A 22,324-nucleotide genomic window follows, 5' to 3' on the forward strand; every position below is an offset into this window, starting at 1 on the left:
ACCTCAGAAATGCACCCTATATTATGAAGTCATCATAATAACTGAAGAATTCAACAGGCTTTCAAAAACTGACAAAGTTTGAAATAAATTAAAATTTTCTACAAAAAAAAAATCATTTTGGGAAAGAGAGGCCATTTTCTGCTGAAAAATTTTTGAGGGAAATTTTTTTGTCCAGCTTTACCTCTACCTCCCAAAGGAATGAGTTGCACAGGTGTGAGAGAAGAATCTTTCTTGAGGATGTGCAAGCCAGAAAGCCTTGACGCTGATCACAGGTTGACGTACCAAGTTGGCAACTGGATCAAGGCATCTTTTTACATTGTCATTAAAGCACATTTGATATGGATGCCCAGGTTGGCATTGTTAGTCAGGTCTCAGGAAAGAGCTACATATTGAGCAGGGAATCCTTGGAGGATAGCGATTGGAGCAGATGGGCACTGAGGAACATGAGGAATCTCAAAATGTACATTTAGGAATGTACAGCAATTTTTTTTCTCGAGCAGATATTATTATATTTGTCTTATACAAGTATAGGCCATTTTCAAAGTTACTTTTTGCTAACGTGCTTCACTGAGTATACCCACTAAATTATTTAATAAAACAAGCCTTTATTTTGTTATTCTTATACCTGCTTTCCCTCCTCCATTTTTCAAGCTTGTACTCACTGCAAAAGGAGTTTGCAAAGTGAGTCGTCTCTTCCATTTCTGTTCACAAACCGTACACCCATTCTTGAGCACTGCAGTTTCCTCACTACTTTTTCTTGTAGGTCAGCACCGCAACTTTTTACATATAAAAAATGACAGTTCTGTGTCATATATTGATAGCTGACTTTGCCTTACAAACATAAATCTTCCCTTACAGGAACAATACCGATTTGAATGGTTTGAAATTGACTAATTAAAAACCAAACCAAACCAACAACGTCTATGGGAGCGCTCTATAAATCGTGGTATGTCCTGAATTTTTTAAAAAGGAAATTCTTTAAAGTATTTTTTCCTGTTCCCTTCTTAATGTTTATTGGGGGAGGGGGGAGGGAGGATTCAGCAGGGAAGAACTAACTAAAGTCTGGATCCTGCAAAGAAAAACACACAGGAATAACCTTAGTCACATGCTTAAATATTGGTAGGATTAGACCTTTAGCTCATTGGAGAATCTGTGCAGGGGTAGGTACGCTACAGTCCTTGAAGGGTCTCAGAGCTCAGGCTTGAGCCTGAGCCTGAACTGTACACAGCAATTTTTCAGCCTGAGCCCTGTTAGCCTGAGTCAGCTGACTTTGGTTAGCCACAGGTCTTTTATCCCTGTGTGGACATACCCTGAGTACTTCAGTTCCCCCCCTGTACACTGAGGTAACCGCACTTCCCTACCTAACAGGGAGAGTTTTAAAGATTGTTGGTTGCTCAGATACTACAGTGATGAGGCAACAAAAAATACCATTTCTAGAAAGAGTTAGAATTCAATTATCTAGATTTTTGGTACAGCTGGCCTAGTTTTTCTCTCACACAACTCTACTATGACCCCTCCCCCTTCGAACACATAAGTGACTGCCATTATTTACTACACAACTCGGCCCTTGAGATCTGTGGGTGAACCAGTCAAATGTTACGATTTGCACGGCAGTTAATTATACTTGACGACCTTGGACTGTCTTGGGCCCCAAAAAGGCAAGTGCGTCTCTCATATCTAATTTAAACCACCAGCATCTTCCCTCCCCACTCTCTGCCCTGCCGCTACCTGCACCCAAACATGCTGTACATTACTTTTCTGTAGAAATTCATTTCAGATGGTTTTAACCTCCCTGGGACTTCAAAGGGATTTCTATCTGTGTTCACTCTAGCAAGCAGGGTGTGTCCTCGGCAAACTGCTTGTGACAGCAGAGCATAGGTAGGTAGGAATTTATCAGAGAGGCCGCAAGTGCTTCACTGTTCGGTCTGAAGACTGCGAAATCTTAACGCTAGAGAGATCTCCAGAATATCATTGCAAAAGCCTGCAAATGAAGGGCAAGATTCTGGAGCTTTTGCTTGTATTTTGCCTTTTTTTGTCCTTGAGGATTAAGGCACTACTCAGTGTCAGCAAGGTGGCATAATCTGGACCCAAATCTTTAAAATAGGGGTTCTCAAGGTTTTTCATCACATGGACCACATCTTAGTGTAGTGTGTCTTGTGGACCTGCTTCCACTCCCACTCATGAGCATCACAAAGGGGAGCCAGCTCTTGTTGCCTCACCCACATTGGGGCATCTTGTGTACCTCATTTAATAGGGGAGCGTGGGAATCTAGCTGTAGAGAGAAGGTGGGATAATCTTGGTTGCCAGCACAACCCAGTGGAGTTCTGGAGTGTTTGGGTCTCAGAATTACTCCCAGAATTTCTGCTGTTCCAGTGCTGTTCCCTTCTATAACCCCAGCACTGGCAATGATACAGCAATGGCTTACATAGACAAAGGACACTAGGAAAGTACTGAATGTATCTGTAGCTGTCTTCAAATGCAATTTAGCGGCTGGAAACAAGGAGAGGCAGCACCATGTGGCCAGCCAGTTCTCCACACAGCATCAGCAAGCACTTTGCAGGCCAGTCAACAGGCTATCGTCCGAGAATGGATGATGGGGGCGGGGGGGGGGAGAACTCTCTGAAGACACCCTCACAACAGAAAACCTCCCTCCACACGAACCCTCTCCATCCCCATTGAAGATGTCAGAGGGCATGTCTACACTAGAAACGTAAATCGACCTATGTTAGTAATTGCTGCAGTGGTTCATGTCCACATTACCCTCACCTGGAGCTCTTCCACTGACTTAAGAGGGGTAGTGTGGGGGGCTGAGAGCCTGGGCTCTGAGCTCCACACACAGCTCCCCACCAGGAGCCTGGTTGCCCCCCAGAATCTCAGCTCCCTGCTGCCAGGAGCCCAGCTGTGCCCTGAGCTGTCAACGCCCTGCTCCCTGCCGCAGCTGGGCTCCCGGCTGTGAGCTCTATGCCTGGAATCTGGGAGCCTCTGGGCAGCCGCCAGACTGTACCTGTTCAGCTTCCCACGCCCAGCTCCGAGCCGGGCTGTGCCCTGGGCTCCCCACTCCCCATGGGGAGCTCACTGGCTGCACCAAGGCGCTCACTCACTGCAGGGAGCCTGGTGACTGCACTGACGTTCCCTGATGGGAGCCCAGGAGCTGCCTGGAATCTGGGCATGGAGCTTTCTGCCAGTATCCAGCTGCAGCACGGAGTCAGGAGCCTCCCGGGAAGCAGCTTGGCTGGCAGTGGGGAGCCTGGGCAGCAGCTGGGCCGGGAGCCAGGACTGGGAAGCTGGGGGGCAGCCAGGCTCTGAGTGGGGAGGAGGGCAAGCTCAGCCCGGCTGGGAAAGGGGAACCCAGGGGCAGCAGGGCTCTAGCTGGAGCCCCCGACCTGCCCCAGTGACAGCCAGTCTTTCTTGTCAATGTCACGGCTCCAGCATCAGCGGGAGCAAGGCTGTAGTGTGTACATGGACATAAACAGGTCGACATCAGCTGCCTTATGTTAACCTACATCTGTAGTGTAGACCAGCCAGAGTGTCTTTCCCTGGGCAAATCACCTAGCCTCTTTGTGCTTCAGTTCCCAAACTGTAAAATGGGCATAATAATGCTTCCCTACCTCACAGGGATCCTATTGGGTTCCGGGTCGTACGTCACAGGGGTCTTGGGAGGATAAATATGTTGCTTTCCCCCTTCTACCCTCAAGTCTCCATGTCACAGCCACCATGATGCAGAGAGTCCCTATTTACTGGAAATCAGAGGTGCTTTTTAACAAACTGGAAGAGGATCTGTAACGGTTTAAAATTAAAAAAAAAAAAAAAAAAAGAGCGAGAGAGAAAGAGACAGAGAGAAAATCTGACCTCAATCTATTCTTTTGAAAAGGGGACTTTGTACAGATTTAAGACTACTCTTGTTCCATTCTTGAAGTTACTGAAGTTTATATCTAAGTTGGAATTTTAAGCTAATTTTAAGATTTGCTGCACTTAACTCTTCCACCCCAACTAAATTTGTAAAAATCAGTGTCAGTGTTAGAAACCTTAATCTGCTTTTTCTCTAGATCTCTCTTAATCCAAAAATGAGACAGTCAGTCACAATTGTTCTTCAGGAACTGAAATGTCGGGGGTGGTGGGGGGGAGCAAGAATTTGTAATCTGCTGAAAAGCTTGTAAAAAGAAAAAGAGTACTTGTGGCACCTTAGAGACTAACCAATTTATTTGAGCATAAGCTTTCGTGAGCTACAGCTCACTTCATCGGGTGCATACTGTGGAGTCTCTAAGGTGCCACAAGTCCTCCTTTTCTTTTTGCGAATACAGACTAACACGGCTGTTACTCTGAAACCTGAAAAGCTTGTGACACTGAAGTGAGTTCTAGGAGTAGGATTCAGTCAAGCAGCACTCTTTGTGTTTATTTGTAAAATGTGTGTCTCTGGATGTTTAGAGATTGGCAGTACTGGAAAATTAAGTTTGTTTATTCACAAGATATGTATCATACAAACAGCTGCAAATGGCTTCCCCTCACCACTCTGCTAATGTGTACGATTTTGACCTCAAGAGACCACCCTATCTGTGGCTAAGAGGTAGTGGAGTCTCTTTGCAGGTTTGTTTATTGGTTTGTATTGAGAAGACGGAACCAGTTATAATGGCTTTTTGTACTGACAGCTCTCTAGCAAGAATCCTATCGCTATGCTTATTCGTTCTATAAAGCAACAGGGGAAGTAAGTACTTGTAGCCAGTCAGTAGTAAGAAGCTTCCAAAGAATGACTGACTGAGACCAGATGCTCAGCTGCTGTGAATTGGTGAACAAATCAATGGAGCTATGTTGATTTACACCAGCTGAGGATCCAGCCATCAGGCTTTTCTGCAGCACCTGTCACAGTAATAGCTAAGCAGCAGTAGAAAATCTGGTCATGTGCTGCACTCAATAAAACATAGTGGTGGTAGCTACCATTCAATGTACTGAAAAGATTTCTCAATGAATGAATTAGCAATGGTATTACTTGTGACTGGACACCTGGATTTTGGAAGAGATCTACAAATGTTTTCCTTTGGCAGTTTTGTTCCCATCCCAACCCCGCTTCTCTTAAAGGAGGATCTCAGACAGGTAGTGGATCTGTCAGTTTTTTAGATGTGAAAGATTGTGGGGAATTTTTCTCTGGAATTATCTCTGTTCTTGGTACCTGAGAAATGGAGAAGTTTTTTTGCCTACATCCTGGGTGTGAAATATCAGGCCCTATTTTCTCGTCCTCCAGGAAAACCTGTCAGAGAGCTCAAAAGAGAAGGAAGTCATGGCAAGATTTTCCTTTGGGAATTTTCCCTAATTGCTTCATCGGGAAGATGAGGTTTGCCCCGTTCCCTCGCTCCCCCTGCAGAACAAGCTGCTGGGCTGGCCTGGCTCCAAACCCAATGGATTCCCCCAGGAGGCCCTCAGGAGACTTGAATTATTGTTGTAGAGGCCCATGTTTCAATGCAAGATGCAGGCTTCATTACAGCTTTGGGGTGAGCACCTCCAGGTGTGTCCTTTTGTTATTCTTTAACATTCACCCCAACCCACCTGCTCCTTCCCAGACTGCCCACTTTTTCCGTGACCCATGCTCAGACCAGCACACAGCCCCCGGCTTGGGAAGTGTGTGGTTGCTGAGACTCCTTCCTGCCTCGGGGTGTGGAGTTCCACATGTTGAGGGTCCTCTCTCTGTGTGGGTTTTGGACCCTGTGTTACTATTTTTCCTGTTTCAGAATAATAAAGAATAATAGAAGAGCTGTCCTGTTCTGGAGTTGAAGGAAGCATTTCTCCATTTTACAATGAATCCTCTAGCAGGCATTTTATCTGATCCTTGATGTGAGGGGTCAGATACTTCCAGTTCATGCTGTCCTTGTAGCCTCTAAACAAGAGGATCCAAACCTGTCATTCCTTCCTGCCCACCCCTCCTTCTCTCCCACCCGGAGAATCTCACTTCTGAGATCTCAAGGCAATTTGTGTACAATGACAGCTAACTTGCAAAGGAAAGGGACACCACCACCACAGTGACTGACATCAGGGCTTTATGTCTATGTAAATACAATTTCGTAGTGCAAATGAATTGGTTGTTGCTGACTGTTGCTTGCAGTTACTATTCTCTATTTGATTTGGGGACATAGGCTAGGACAGTGTCACTTCTTACTAGTAAATTATATATATATATTTTTTCCTCCAGAGGCTTAGAATCACACTACAGCTACCCTGCTTTAATCTGTATTTTCTTCTACAATTCTTTCCTCCCCTTCCCCCCCAGTTTTCTCTTCTGTTGTACAGGGAGTTTGTCCCTCTGGAGATTGCAGCAGTTTTTGTTGAAGAGGTGTCAGCTTCTCTGTTCTCCAGAATTTAATTCGTAACGGGTTTCTGCATACTGAATGGGTGGGACAGCTGATTTTTTAGGGAATAGATTACTGCATGTAAGGCTTCAGGGAATATAATTTACAGGCCCTTTTCCTTGCTTCAGTTCCTACTACTGTATAAATGCTTAGTGGGACCATCATGTTTTCACCCTCTGTGCACCGTGAAGAACTCTGATTAGCTGAAATATTCTCTGCAGTCCAAAATTTGTTATTTCTCTCTGCTTCTCTAGTTCTTGACTTAACATCTGTTTATTTTTATGGATCTCTAGTCCTTCACTTTCCTGGATGGCTAAAAACACAAATTAACCACTCTATTTTTTTTGTGTCCCTTATTTGGATTTAATTGGGGTAAATATCCCATTAAATATTGGCAGGATAATTTAAAACATTTATTTTCTTCATTAGATTTACTATCTGTCTGGGCTCTTCAGACTACTGGTCTGCAGCATAAAATATTTTGAGAATCATAGAGTGAGGGGACTGGGATGTTGGGAAGTGAGCTGGTTCACGAGATGATTTCCCTCTTACAAAGTGGTCCAATGACTGAAACAACTGGAGAACTCTTGACACACGATACTGCTGAACTCTCAACTGAGTGCCATGCTGCAAGTTACCAAGAGTCTGAGGGCTGTACTTGGGTCTAGTCTGAGAAGCACTCTGTGTTGAGTGTCTTTAATTTGTCTAGGTCCACCTTACATGTATCAGCATCTTGTTCTTCATCTTAATTAGATTGATTTTATCTGTTAACTTTTGGTGTATGCAATTGAGTATTTTGCCTTCAGCAGTCAATGGGAAAGAGAGGAGCGCAAGTTGGGATAAGCCATTGCTATGTTCCACAACTTCATGCTAAAGTTTGCACTGACTGGATCCTTCTGAAAAAACTTCTGTTATAGGATTCCAGTCAGAATTCCTTAGGGTTTCCACATACTCTTAATAGCTTTCTCAAAGTCAACAGCTTGTGTGCTACTTACTGTTGCTCTTAGCATTGATGATTATTTCAGATCTAATGATTGCCAGGTCTAAGGCTTGCCATCTGAATCCTTCCCAGGCACAGGATGGAAGGCATGAGCACACACAAGGCTCTGCCATCCCTGTCTATCATGCTTGTTGCTGGAATGCATACCTTGATCTGTTTCTCTAACTTTACTTTTTAGGAGGATAGGTGGTTGGCTGATCACTGCCTCCCTCTGATCTGGAGGACCAGTGGACCACTTGCATCTGGTCCCTACTCTTTGACCTGTCCTGCCTGGGTGGCACTTCCAGGAGTTAAAACTCCCACCAGTGTAGGTCTCAGGGTCATTAGAACATACAAGCCTTCCTGCCGTGACAAAGTGCAGTCCCTAGGGAAGGAAAGGCTTGCCATATTGAACTGAATTTATAAAATTCCCTTAATTGAGCATTAAGCTTAAAGTACACTCTGACAGCCCTGCCCTTGTTAATCTAGTGTTGCGTACTGTGGTCATCAGAGAACTACATACTTGCAGTGCTGGATGTAGAATCTTTGGCTCCAAAAACACAGGCCTGAACTTGGTGAGCTAAAAAAAAAAAAGTGGCTGTATCTCAAAGGAATGTCTGTATATGTGAACCAGTCTGACACATTCCTTCCACTAGAGGGCAGTGTTACACACCTACCAACATCCATACCTTTTACTACAGAAGCCGTGGTAAAAGAATCCTGCCCTTCCTGCAGCAACACATACTCCTCTAATTTTTTTTCGCATAACTGTCATAACTAAATATCTAATTACATTCCCCTGAAATCAAGCTTCTAGCCTGCTTACTTGTATCTACTATGTGGAACATTTCCTGGTCTATTTTACTTTTCAGTCATGGAATCTGTTGAACTGTCTGTCTGTCTTATCTGACCCTCATAAGCAGAGTTTTAGTACCTCATAACTGTTATTAAATTTTAACCCTCCATAATCACGGAACGTACCATTATTAGTCATTAAAAGATTGAGAAGATGGTTCGGTCCTAAAGTTACCTGCTGTCTCATAAGGGGTCTCCTCAGGGTATTGCATCAGTAACATAATATTTATTGTTGTTTACACGGAGCTTTGGTGCAACTTGAAAATATAAACTCCAATGACCTTGTCATTGGCCCTGAAGGAAAGTGGTGCATGTGCCCTATGAGAGGAGACAGTGTATATTTGTTTACACAAGATTGCATAATAAAGTGAGGATTTTCTTTTGTTTAATATTTGTACTGTGGGTAGTGCCTAGAAGCTCCAACTGAGACCAGGGCCCTGTTGTGCTAGGCAGTGTACAATGACCTAGTAAAAGTTGATGAGTTTACAATCTAAACAGACTAGACAGACCAAGGATGGGAGAAAAGAAGGCTCTATTCTCTATTATCCCCACTATCCAGGTGAGGAGCTGAGTCATGGAGAGATTCAGGCTACGGCTAAAGTGGCGCCAGAGTGTAGACGCTCCCTATGTTGACGGAAGGGACTTTTCCACTGATGTAGGTAATCCACCTATTTCAAGAGGCAGCAGCTAGGTCAATGGAAGAATTCTTCCACTGACCTAGCTGTGTCTATGCTCAGGGCATAGAATTTTTCACAGCCCTGAGCCACATAGGTCGGTCAAGCTAATTTTTAATTGTAGTCCAGGATCACACAGAACACCTGAGGCCTCTAGCCCCTTAATGTAGATCTAGACTACAGCAACAGAAGGGGCTTTTCCATAAGTGTAGGTAATCCACATTCCCAAATGACAGTAGCTAGATTAATGGAAGAATTCTTTCATCAGCCTAGCGGCGTCTCTATCAGGAGTTAGGCTGGCATAGCTACAGCACTTTCATACCCAGGAGCACAGCTATATTGCCTAAGTTTTAAGTGTAAGTCACCACACCATCCTTGTTCTTTAAATCTGTCATGCAACAAAGTTATACAAATAATTTTTTAAAAAAATTCTGGAATCCTATAGGTAAAATAAATATACAATATTCAGCAGTTGTCAAGGAAGGTTACATGATTTACTATCTAACAATCTAAAGAACATATAGCTGGACAGCGCCTAGCACAATGGAACTCTGATCCTTGGCTGAGGTCAGCTGGCACTATAGTGAATGCAGATGAGAAATGATCATTTGTTTTTGTCCGAACTGTCTTAATGCATTAGCTAAAATAATTGTATTTCTCTTAGTAGACTCTGCTGTGGCATAATGAAAATGGCGTAGACCAAAAATTGAAAGGTATAAGCAATTACATTGCAACAAACTGTAGTTTAAAGAAAAAAAGGGTCTTACAGTTGCTGGATGCTTAGTATAGCTTTATCTTCTTGTGGATGGCAAACTGGAAAACTCTGATGATGCTCTTGACATATCCTGCTGCTGCACAATAATTTGGTACTCAGTCAGTTTCATGCTTTGATGTGTAATGACTGATTCTCCTGGCATTAAAATAAATAAATTCTTACCACAATTTTTCAGTTGTGCAGCATCTTTATTGATGTTGCAGTCTAATAATTTAAGCCTTATGATGGGCACTCTCATTTAAAGAACAGCTTTAATAATAATCATTTATATAGTTTGAAGTGACTTCCATCCCAAAGTATCTTAGAAAATGTATATAGCAACCACTTCACTTAACATTGGAAGAAGAGGGGTAAAAAATGCTGAGGCCAAGATGTTCAATAATGGATGCCTGCGGTTGCGTTCTTAAATCCACATTTAGGCATCTAAAGAAGTTGCTATATCTGCAAAGGTGCTGAGCATCCAAAATATGCATTGATAGCAGCAGAAGATCTAGCTCCCACTGAAGTTGATGGAAGCTGCAGGTGCTTTGAAAATCAGGCATATTATTTAGGTGTTTAAATATGGATTTAGAAGCTTAATTTTAGGTTATATTTAAAACAAATATTGGCCCAAATGTCTAATATTGCACAGCATTATTAGACAACGTTTTAAGACAAGACATGAGCAACTTACCCAAAATGGGGAAAATGGTACGTGGGCAGATAGCTGGAGCTGGCCCAGGACGCTGATGTAATTGGAACTAACATTCCTACTCATTTGAAAAATGCCATCGGAACTTTTAGGAGTAGAAGTGGTCCATTTTTAGGTCCTCAGGGCTGTAGTTAGACCACATTTGATGATAGATAGCTTGTAGAGTGTAACGGCATTACATTTAAAAGTTAGGGTGAGACTTTCAAAGGGCCTAAGAGAGTTAGGTGCCCAATTCACACTGCCCTTCAATGGAAGTTGGGCACCTAAGTGCCTTTTGGCCTTTGAATGTGAAGGTGTATGGAACCTGAGTTTTGGCTCATCCTGTTATAAAGGGTGGAAACCAGGACCAGGTACAAGTTTAAGTTCAGATCCTAGTTTCCCCAAAATCTGAGTGTTGTTCAGATCTAGAGATTGGACTGAACTCATCTCTAATTACAGTTGTGCCTTCATCTGGAATTTGAGTCCTATACTTTGTGCCATAGCTGATGCTGAATGTTAATTAGATCAATGTCTATTTATGGAGTAGAGAAACAGGGAGGCCAGATGACTGAAGTGACAAAGATTTCAGAGCACTGAAAGATTCAATTTAACTTTCTCCCCCTCCCTCCTTCCTTCCTCCCTCTCCCCCACCCCACAACTTCCTTCAGTCCATATGCTAAGAGACAGTACAGTTCGTGCTTTTGAAACTTATGGTGCAAAGGAGTATTGATGTCCTCATTTTCCTCCTTCCCTATTGAGGTATCATTACCAGAATGAAAAAGGATGTGAGAGCTTTTGAAAAAACGGGTGACTACTCAAGACACTTTATAAAGGGGGAAGAAAAGGAAAGAAAATAGAACTTGGCAGGGGGTAGAAAGATTCTGAATGTGTGCCTCTTCTGACTTTTCTTTTGCTGAAAATCTGGAGCTGCTGTTCCTATTTCAGCTCAAACTGTCCTAGTTGTTGATGGCTTTACTGCCCTTGCTCCTGAACCTCAACAGATTGGGGCTTATTTACCTATTCACACTCCACTGAGGAACCTCATTAATATGCTTATTAGCCACATCATTCTCTTGCTGCAGGGTTGACAAAAAAGATTCCAGCCACTTTGAGAGAGAGAGAGAAGGGCAGCGGAGAGGGAATTCTAAGGAGATTATGCTTCCATTCAGCAGCCTAACTGGTGTGAAAGCCTCCCTGGGCCCACTGAAATCACTTGAAGCCTAAATATGATGACAGAATTTATTTTTTTTTAAATTTTAAACAGGCTTTTGCTTTTCTCAGGTTGAGAAGTTTTGCTATTGTGGGTTAGCTTGCAAATTGACTCATTAAAGAGAATAGGGTGCTGTTGATAGATAGCTGCCGTCTTTTCATCCCTCCAAAAAATAAATTCAGAGAACTGTTTCCAGATATAAAAATAGATGTCCTTATCTGTCATTTTCAGTGGAATGCTTCCTTTTCATTCTTTCAGAGTATGCAAAGATATTGATGAATGGCGAAACTGCTGTTTCCTGTGTTGGCCAATAATTTATGTGAGAATGTGTTGAGTGTTTTCAATGGACATGCTTGGAGCTGGGGAAATTGGATCTTGACTGTGACATCTCGGCTTCTCAGTTAGATCATTCCAATGTCCATTACTTTAGGGAGAAAATTAAGAATTCCAGTCAATGACAAACTTGTCCCCATCCCTTCCATAGCTTGTCTTAATGATGGTGACAAGGTAAAAGTACTTCCTGGGAGACGTACATATAGTTGTGAACATTTGAAAATGAGTTTCTGATGTCCCAAAGCATGTGAACAGAGATATACTGTGTTGTGGGTTTCAGAGTAGCAGCCGTGTTAGTCTGTATTCGCAAAAAGAAAAGGAGTACTTGTGGCACCTTAGAGACTAACCAATTTATTTGAGCATAAGCGTTCGTGAGCTACAGCTCACTTCATCGGATGCCCATTTGTCAACATTGCACACAGATTAGAAAATGTGCAGTGGCGCTGTGCTTAAATAAGCTAATATTAAATTGATCAACACTCTAATTTAATTTGAGGCAAGTACTGCATATTGATCTTGTTGTCAAGCTGATTCCACAGAACAAGCACTAAATAGAATCTATATAAATAACCTTTTTGTTATTAGTGTTTATTTTAGTAGCAGTTTAAGATGTTTGAATTATGCATTGTTTTTAAATCTGTGTGTCCAGGCAAATAACTTCTGCTGGACTATTTGATCAGACTCTTCTTTTTAGAAATCAGGAGTACATTTCTTAAAGAGGCACTGCCCCTGAAAATCAGATGCTAATTTTATGTTTCATACAACAAGGTTTTGCCAAACCTAAGGTTGTTTATTTATTTATTTTACTGTGGTAACCCCCAAAGGCCCCAGTCAGGATTTCAGAGTAACAGCCGTGTTCGTCTGTATTCTCAAAAAGAAAAGGAGTACTTGCGGCACCTTAGAGACTAACCAATTTATTTGAGCATAAGCTTTCATGAGCTACAGCTCACTTCATCGGATGCCAGTCAGGATTTCGGGGCCCATTATGGGAGGGACTATAGAAACACACAGGTAAATGCAGTTCCTGCCCCCAAAACTTACTCAATATAAAGTTTCCCATTTGTTTTCCTAATTCGTTTTTTTGTTTGGCTTTAAAGGTTCCTCTGCTGTGTTAGCAACCCAGACTGTTCACCTTGTGCTAGTGCAGGACAGCCAGACAGTGAAAGTGACAAAAAGTAGGAATGAAATTAACCAGCCTGTTTTCCTTGTCCAGGCTGAGTGAATGAAGTTCATAAACAAACAGCACAAATGGTGGAAAAATAGATTTTTACAATTTTCAGGTTTAACCATTGGAAGTGTTCTTAAAAACATAAGTGAAGATTTTTTTGTCCGTGTTGTTTTAATGGGTGGTGCTGAAATTGTGAGGGTTGACGGTCATATGCAAGCTGCCTGTTTTACTGCTTCTTTATAATACACCTCAAGCTGGAATCCTTGACATTTAATATGGATGATGTTGTGCAAGATTGTTTTCCCGCTAAAAATTAGGGTCCGAGTTCAGCAAAGCCCTTCAGTACATGCTTAGCTTTAAACCCATGTCACTGCCCATCGCCTTCAATGAGAGAAGCTGAGCACGTGATTAAGTGCGTGCGTTCTGAATCGGGACCGAGCTGGATAATTTTTTTTTAAATCAGCTTTTACCCCTAAGCTTTCACCTGTGTCTTTTTCACTCTCTTCTTCCCAGGAGGGTAAATTCTCCCAGGAATGAAGTACTTGTGGCACCTGAGAGACGAACACATTTATTTGAGCATAAGCTTTCCTGAGCTACTACTCACTTCATCCGATGCCTTCAGTGGAAATTCAGGTATTTTCCACTGAACGCATCCGATGAAGTGAGCTGTAGCTCAAATAAATTGGTTAGTCTCTAAGGTGCCACAAGTCCTCCTTCTCTTTTCTGCTAATACAGACTAACACGGCTGCTACTCTGAAATCTCCCGGGGAATATTATACATTATGAAGGCTAGCGCCAGGACAATTCACTACTATTTAGAGACGTTTCAGAGTAACAGCCGCGTTAGTCTGTATTCGCGAAAAGGAGGACTTGCATCCGATGAAGTGAGCTGTAGCTCAGGAAAGCTCATGCTCAAATAATTTGGTTAGTCTCTCAGGTGCCACAAGTCCTCCTTTTTTTTTTACTATTTAGAGCTTGATCTAATTGCCAACTTTCTGTGGACTTCAGTGGGTCAGGATCAGTCCCTTTATGAAACAATTAGAAGAGGTTAGGGTAGTTTTTAAAAATATCGGGATATTTTAAATGCGATCGGTTTCCAACATGAGATGGGGGCGGAGGGGGCGATTCGCCTGGCAGACAGGAGCCTGTAAATTTCTTTCAGTGCAGATTTTAAAGGGGGATTTTCTCCCTGCTCATTTGGTTGTGCCACTTGGAGGCGTTTTCAGAGCGAATGCTCTAAAAGAGAGAGGGAGGCAGAGAAATCCCCGCTCCGAGTCCCGGTGCATCTAAGGGGGAAGAGCCTGCGGAGTTAAACATTGCCTGGGACGGCTGTGATTGGCAGAGGGAAGAAGAACTGTCCAGGAAATGGCTCGAGTTTCAACGAGCGGGGAGTGACCAGGGGAGGGAGGAAGGGGAGAGAGAAAGAGAGGAGTGTGTAGGGGGAGGGAAAAAAAAGGGTTTGTAGACTTGACAAAGCTTTAGAGATTACAACCGGAATTCTGAATGGAGTGGACCTGGACCTAGGACTTGTTTTTAAAAATCCCAGATATGCCGTTGTGTTGGCTGGAAGTTATTCTTCCCTTTCCCCAAGGCTGGATCTCCTCTCTGAGCCCCTAACTGGAGAAGTGGAGGGAAGAAAAGTTTGGCTGATTATTAAATCGAGGCTTATTTCGTTTTAATTTTTTTTAATCTCTATTCTCCCGGCAATTTGCGTGCGAATTGCGCGGCTCAGGCGCTCCTGTTCCGCAGCCTGGGTTTGCCACCGAGGGGCCGAGCGCCTGAATGTGGAATAACCGAGGCACGATTGTTTTTCTTTGGAGAAGTTTCCCCCCCAAGGGAGCCTGTCTTCGTCACTTTGATTCATCCTGCGCACACGCCTGCTGCAGGGGGAAAGCAGATCGCTTACTCGGAGCCTTTTCATTCAAGGTAATTGCACCAGTGGTGGGTGGAGGAAACAGAGCCTTAGCGGAGCGGGACTGGGGTCGCAAGGACCCGAAACGCAGCAAGGAAGGACTCGGTGGCTCTGGATCCCTTTCCCATCTCTAGCGTGGGCCTCCCTCTCCCCCCCCCCCCTTTTTTTTGGTAACTTACAAACGGTTCTGTGAGCCCCATCCACTCCTGCCTTGCACCTTGTGCAGACCTGTCCACACCCGTGCAAAACGCTGCGCCGTTCCCACTGACAATAGCTTTGCGCTGGTGACAAGCCAGGCAGCGGCGAATCGGGCTCTGCCCTAGACTCGCAGGAGCGTGGAGTTGTTCAGTGGGGATCTGCAGACCCCCTGTCAGCTTAGCCAGCCTGATCTCAGCCCTACAGGTTTATTTAACGAGGATGTCTTTTGTTTTGGATTGAGGGAACTGAGGCCAAGCACGCAGGGAAACAAATCCAATCGGGGAACTTCCCTCCTCCCCCAAAGAAGAGGGTTGATTTTGAATGTCTTTATTGCATGTGGACTTGGTCTTCTTTGCTGTTAATTACAGTGAAGCCTGACAAACCTTAAACCTTCTTTATTTTTTCTAAACATGGTTTATTCCTAACAATTGAATGCCATCTTTCTTACCCAATTCATAGAAATCCACTTATTAATATTCCGTGGTTACAACACGATCTAAATTGCCTGGCCTATCAGTAAACCATTATCATGCTCTTAATTAAAAGGGAGCTAACCTTTGGGGGGCAAGACTAGATCTAGAGTACTCACTTGCAGTAAAAGTGGGGCTAAGTCTTTCAAACGCCTAACAAGTTAAAGCTTGTGTGGTAATTTTTTAAACCTATGTGGCTGTGGAAGGCCACAGTATAAACTCAACACATGGAATCTTTTAGCAATAGTTGCAACAATCTGTGTCAATGGAGAGAGGACTTTTACATGGAGCTTAGTGAAAACGTGGAGCAAAAGTTGTTAAAATCAAAAGTGCAAGAGGTTCCTCATCTAGCCATGCATGATTTAGGTACTTTTTCGGGTTTTTTTTTTTTTTTAAAGCGATACATAATTTCCCCTTTCTAATGAAATATATATTTAAATGTAAAACTGGCCTTTCAAACAGTGACCTATTATGTGTTTGGTGTGAAACGCTATCAACATTTAAAACCTCATTGTCTCCTTTGTACCAAATCCCTGTAAATCTTCCACTAGCCTTTACTCATTTTCATCTGAAAAGCCTGTTTGAGCTGAATAGACAGCAATCAGTAGCCTCTGTACCTCTCTCTCTCTCTGGAATGTCAATTAAAATGCAGATTCCCCCCCCCCCCCCCCCGATCTCTTGGTGGCAAAAGACTCGAGAAAAAACAGGATAGTTCAGGAAAGTAAATGAAAAGTCCAAACAATGAAGTCTCACCGAAACTGCTAGCCAGTTCCCATTAGTCCTCTAGAATTCATGTTTAATAGCTGTGATACTCAGATCTACTTAGAGATTGAATTGAGATGAGTTTTAGTTTTATATAATGTATATGACATTAGCTCAATTATACTGTCACTTTTTAACTGCTGTACAGCTCATTCCCTTAGCAGCAGCTGATAGTCATATGATTTTTAGAAGGAGAGATCCATACTTGATTCATATTTTGGTATCCCCTGATGCCTAAGTGTTCTACAGTGTGCAATGTATTGATTTGGATAACATGCTCTCTACAAATTGCAACCTCTCTGGGGAGTGATAAACATAATATACACAACAATGGGACGAGATTAAAAAGAGCTCCGATGATTGAATTTAATTAAAGCCACTGCTGAATAAGTACTGTGTGTGTGTTTAAAGTTGAACTACAGCTTGGAGGAATTTGGTTGCGCTCCCAACCCAGGTTGTTTTCCCATGCTTGTCAGTTTGGCAAAGAAATTTGGGCAGGTATGTGACGAGGTGAAAATTGACTTGATGAGCGGGTGGCAAGGAGAACGATCAATCATTGGAGGCTGACAACTCCTCCCCAAAGTGTAGGCTGAGAAGAGAGACAGAGTTCCCTTTCAAGGGGAAAAATAAACACTACGTGTGGCTTTCACTGAGTCTGAGACTCCAGGAGGGATTATGGTATTGTAGTCAGGAAGCCAGAATTGTGGAGGCCAAAAGCATGCTGGGGCTGTGTTCCAAACATTGAGATAGAGGTACATAATTATCCAGAGTAGGAGGTCTTTCCAAATTCCAAAGAATTGTCCACCAGCCACAGTGGCAATTAAAATATGAAAAGAATTTGGTTTCATTTCTTTTTTTGGGGGTGGGGTGGGGTGGGGTGAGGAACTGCTTTGAGATGTGGGATTCTTGAACTATTTTGGGGGCACCTTAAAGACTAAAAGATTTATTTGAGTATAAGCTTTTGTGGGTAAAAAGTCTTGTGGGGGAAATCCCTTCTCTTCATGTGTCAGTATATTTATGTCTGCTTCTGTAATTTTCACTCCATGCATCTGAAGAAGTGGGGGTTTTACCTACGAAAGCTTATGCTCAAATAAATCTGTTGGTCTTTAGAGTGCCATTGGACTCCTTGTTGTTTTTGTGGACACAGACTAACACGGCTACCCCCTGATACTTGAGCTGCTTTAACATTTTTGGGTTGCTGACATATAGCAATGCAAATTGCTTAATGCCTGGATGCAAATATCGGATTTCAGCTTTGCTGTTAAATTGTAAGAGAGATCTGCTGCATTTCAAACCTGCCTTTGCGCCATGGATTAAGAGAACCTATTCTCTCCTGGCAAATGTTCAGATGCAGAAACCATGCTAATACTCAGGTGTGAAGGAGTCTTGACAGAAGCCTAGTGTTACTGTACTGAAGAATGTTTATGATGAGGGCAGGAATAATTTATATACTTTAAAACCTTTTCAGGGGTTTAATGTAGCCTAAAATTCTTTAGTGATTAAAATGTGACTAGAGTTAAATAATATTCCAGCCCTGTTTTAAATACAGTTTTCTTTCTTGCAATGATAGTTTCCTTGCCTGTGATTACAGTTTACATTTTCATGGTCTCTGTGTATATAATGTCTTCTGCAGTTTCCACAGTATGCATCCGATGAAGTGAGCTGTAGCTCACGAAAGCTCATGCTCAAATAAATTGGTTAGTCTCTAAGGTGCCACAAGTACTCCTTTTCTTTTTGCGAATACAGACTAACACGGCTGTTACTCTGAAACCGGTCAGTTTACATTTAAATATACCCTTTAATCAAGTTCAAAGAAGGCTTTATAGAAATGTATTAAATTAGCCTCACAACCATCCTGTTTAGTCATTAAGTATTGTACCTATTTTACACATGGGTAAACTCACAAAGAAGTGAGTCAAATGGCAGTTAGGAAGAGAGCTCAGGTACAGACTTCTGGTTCCACTGCTCTAATTGCTAGACAGTCAGAGACAAAAGTTACTTAAACTGGTAGCAAATTCACTCCTGCTTAGTCCTTATTTAAACATTTTTTTCAGATCCTCTTTAAAATCAAAGGAGTACTTGTGGCACCTTAGAGACTAACAAATTTATTTGAGCATAAGCTTTTGTGAGCTACAGCTTTAACCTGTCTTTAAAATCATTCCTTGCAGTGATCTAGTGTTTGCTTCATTGAAGGTTTCATGATAGCTGTTACAATATACATTATGAAAGCTCATGCAATGTTTAAATTTCATTTCACAGAGTATGGATCTGCATGAGATAAGGAGAAAAAAAAGCGGTGGCTTGAAACATCATGTATTAATTAGCAAAAAGTATCTTGCAATTACATTTTTATAATGTTTAATACGTTTCTGTATCTGAAACCTGAGTTACACTGTGTAGTATCTGAGGGGGCAGAAAATATGACATCAACATTTTCCCTATTTAAGGCACAGGACAGGTTAGTTTTATGCATTATATAGCTTAAAGAAAAGGAGTACTTGTGGCACCTTAGAGACTAACCAATTTATTTGAGCATAAGCTTTTGTGAGCTACAGCTCACTTCATCGGATATCTGAAGGCTGACAGATTCTGAATGAACCCAGCAATACTTATTAAAGGATGAATTCATGTGTCAAACCATTTAAATGCTGAGGAACCAGGGTGTGGTGTATGTTACGGATAGATGTTTTGGAGAAAGTTCCAGTTAAAAAAAAATAATTGGAGGATGGGAATGGGGAGAAGAGAGAGAGGGACAATGAAAAAGAAATTTTTGATTTTTTTGTTTTTCTTCACAACTACCACCTCTGAAATTTCAGTTAGGACTTAATACAACTAAGATTAGTCATTAGCCAGGTCACACAGATCAGAATTAATGATGCAGTCACTTGATTTATTCATTCCCTGAGGAGTAGTCTTTTGTTTTCTGTGTGTGTTTCGGGGCGGGGGATGGAGGGGAAGAGAGAGAAGTTTGTGTCTGGTCTAGTTGTTGGTGCTGGCATTTTGATCCATGACACACCATTGTGGTGATTACCAGGTCCATTGTGGGAGCTGCAAGTTTCTTTGGCACTAAATTTTTTCCAGTACATTGGTGTTTCATAAAGGGTGCTCTTCATCCTTTTAAGTGGCTTGTTTTAAAAAGATTGAAATAAACTTTTTTTCTTGCCTGTATAACGTCTACTGATACACGTCTATATTCTTTCTCAAGGATGTCTCTCTAGATACCTGTGTATATATGTGTGTTTATATGTATACTTTGTGTGTAAACAAATAGAAATGGTAGATCTTGTGTGATCTCTAGCAGAAATGTATTTTTGTGGCAAACATTATTCAGATTTTCATTTTCCAAAACACAGTGAAGTGAGCAAGTGCAGCTGCAAAAACTGGACCATTTTAATTGTCCCAGTCATGCAGACATTTGCATTGACAGTGAAGTTAATGCAGAAGAATGTAAATATACATGACAGTTGGAATCCCAAGTATAAAATAAAATCTCAAGGAAGATCTAAGTGGCAAAAAGTTGAAAAATACTATATTTCTATGTGGAACATTATTGGTTTGCTTTAAAACTTAGCTGACTCTACAGCTATATAGGTGAGGGACCGAAAGGCCATGCAAACTCAAACATATGTTCAAACAATAGCAAGAATAGAATTTGTATAATTGTGGTACTTTTGTAGCATTAGGGGTTACGTGTCTGCACATGTGTGCCTTTGTATTTCTTAGCAAGCTGTATATTTTTCTGTGATTAAAATAGTTCTTTAAATATGTGCTGAGGAACAATTTTGTGAAATCAAGAAGGGCTTGGTTATGCCCGAGGTGATGATGGAAACTGTTAACAGAAAATGAAAAATCACTCACTTTTCTCCTTTCAAAGCTGTAAAACTATTTCTCCCCCCCTTGGGTTTTTGTGAAGATTTTCAACTGGCATTCAAGATGATTTCACTGACACTACTAAATCTCTCTTCCCTACAGTGGCAGCAACAGTTCCAAGTGAGAAGCTTTTTATCAAGGCTGAAGGCACTGCTTTCAGTCCATGCTTGTGTAGAAGTGTTCAGATGGGATTAAAGTCCACATGGATATATGGAAAAGGACCAGGAACTCGCACTAAAAAGATGGTCAGCTGCAATTCGGGTTGCCTTATATGCTTGGTGGTGGTCGCCATGGCTGGACTTTCCCTGGCTCGGCCATCATACAATTCAGTTGTTCAAGACACCACTTTGGAACCTGAAGGTAAGGCTCTCTAGATTAGAATACTTCAGCGTCAAAATAAGTTCATTTGAAATGGTGCCTGAAATATAACTAAATTAGTTTATTTGCCCAGATAAACATTGAGAAAGTGTCAGGTTAGTCCAGAAATAGTTTCATGTATTCTAATTCTCTCCCTTCCAAATATGGGTTCCGATCCGGCAAATGTGCATGTACTTAATTTTATGCAGGTGAATTGTGTCAGTGACTTCATTCGGACCTTTGCTCGTGTGTAGTGTTAAGCTTGTGAGTATATGATTGCAGGAATGGGTCTGTGGTTTCCTTTAAGAGAATTCATCTCCTAGCTGAATGGAGCCACTGTGTTTGTACACATCTGTTACACATTCTGAGCTTATATATATATAAGAAGCATAAATGTCTTTAAAAAATCCCATTTATTTTTCATCATTTGTGCTGATTATGTAATTTTGCAGTTAACTCTGCTAGGAGAATGAAAACGGGTTACTCAGTTTTATTTTTGTTTATGGTCAATTTCTGTTATTGTTTCTAATGCCCCAGCACAAACTCTGGAGTGTCTGGTTTGCAAATCCTATGGGGGAATGCTTAAATCCACACTAGATAGATATAATGTAGGATTTGCAAACCATACACTCCAGAGTTTGTGCTAATATATTTAGTTAGGGTTATAGTGTTATACAATTATATATAGTCTGGATTTAAGCATTCCCCTGTAAGGATTTGCAAACCACACACTCCAGAGTTTGTGCTTATATATTTAAAATTAATATATTAATTCCAGTGAAAACAAAGAATAGTGGGAACATTTCTATTTATAGTATGCTTTATACAAACAAGTTCTTATAAAATCTAATATTTTGAGCCTAAATGTGCCAGAAACTGTTTCTTTAGAGATATCTTTGTGCCAAACTGATTTATTTGTTGACTTTTAAGAAGGTGTTTTTATTATAACATGTTTATTGTATTTAAGTATATTTTTTGTTATGCCGTACAGCACCCTCACTGGCCCCCTAGGCACCTCAATGGGGATGGTTGTTTCTTAATAAAGTTATCTTGTAATACAGCGCACGGATACATTTTCTAATAACTGGGCTGTCGAAACAGTCTTCTCAAAATAATTGTGTATTGGCCCCTTCCTATCCCGCAAGCATTGTTTAAATAATTTCGCCTCTCTCTGTTATATTGTTCACATACAGGAATACCGCTTTGGTTTTCTTCAATGTATTTTAACGCTGAACTTCTTTGTTTCAACCCATTATGTCTAAAAATAGGGTTACCAGTTAGTGAATTTTAAAAATAAATTCCTAATACATTCTTATAGATGAGTGAGGTTGGATTATTTAGATATGAGTGCTCTCCCCTAGTGTACGTTCATAAAAATATTAACAAAGTATTGTAATACTGAAGTCTGTCATCAGTAGAGATTATTGGTAGCAAAGTAATTTTGCTCATGGTAATATGAGAATTAAAACAAACAAACAAACAAAAAAAGGGCCAAACTCTCATCACTGCTTAAGGGACCTGTTTGTTTAATAGCCCACCAGGTGCTTTCTTGACTTCTTGGGAGCATGACAAAATCATGAATGATTCTGATTTTAGGGCTGCTGTTTATGGCAAGGGCTTATGGTTTAAGGGTTAATGCAGAAGAAATGTGATTTCATTGCAGGGCAGTATAGTAAAAGATAAATGTTTTCATCTTACGGTCATCATCATTTTTCAGTTTTATAGGGAAGAAATAACCATCATTTTTATTTTAAAC

General features: G+C 41.5%; 1 protein-coding gene across 5 annotated transcripts in view; it reads left to right on the forward strand.

Annotated features, from left to right (window-relative positions):
- FGFR2 (fibroblast growth factor receptor 2) overlaps positions 1 to 22,324 on the forward strand; it is a 179,699-nt gene that overhangs the window by 61,839 nt on the left and 95,536 nt on the right. For 4 of the 5 annotated variants that reach the window (XM_073354184.2, XM_073354181.2, XM_073354186.2 and 1 more), the window contains exons 1-2: positions 14,434 to 14,925; positions 20,314 to 20,571. In XM_073354184.2, coding sequence (XP_073210285.1) covers positions 20,397 to 20,571 — 175 coding nt within the window. In that variant the 5' untranslated portion in view covers positions 14,434 to 14,925; positions 20,314 to 20,396. Of the gene's footprint in view, positions 1 to 14,433; positions 14,926 to 20,313; positions 20,572 to 22,324 lie in introns of those variants that run through there. The other variant, XM_073354182.2, reaches the window with a different exon arrangement.

Source organism: Lepidochelys kempii, chromosome 7 (genome assembly GCF_965140285.1).
Source record: "Lepidochelys kempii isolate rLepKem1 chromosome 7, rLepKem1.hap1, whole genome shotgun sequence".
Lineage (NCBI taxonomy): Eukaryota > Metazoa > Chordata > Testudines > Cheloniidae > Lepidochelys > Lepidochelys kempii.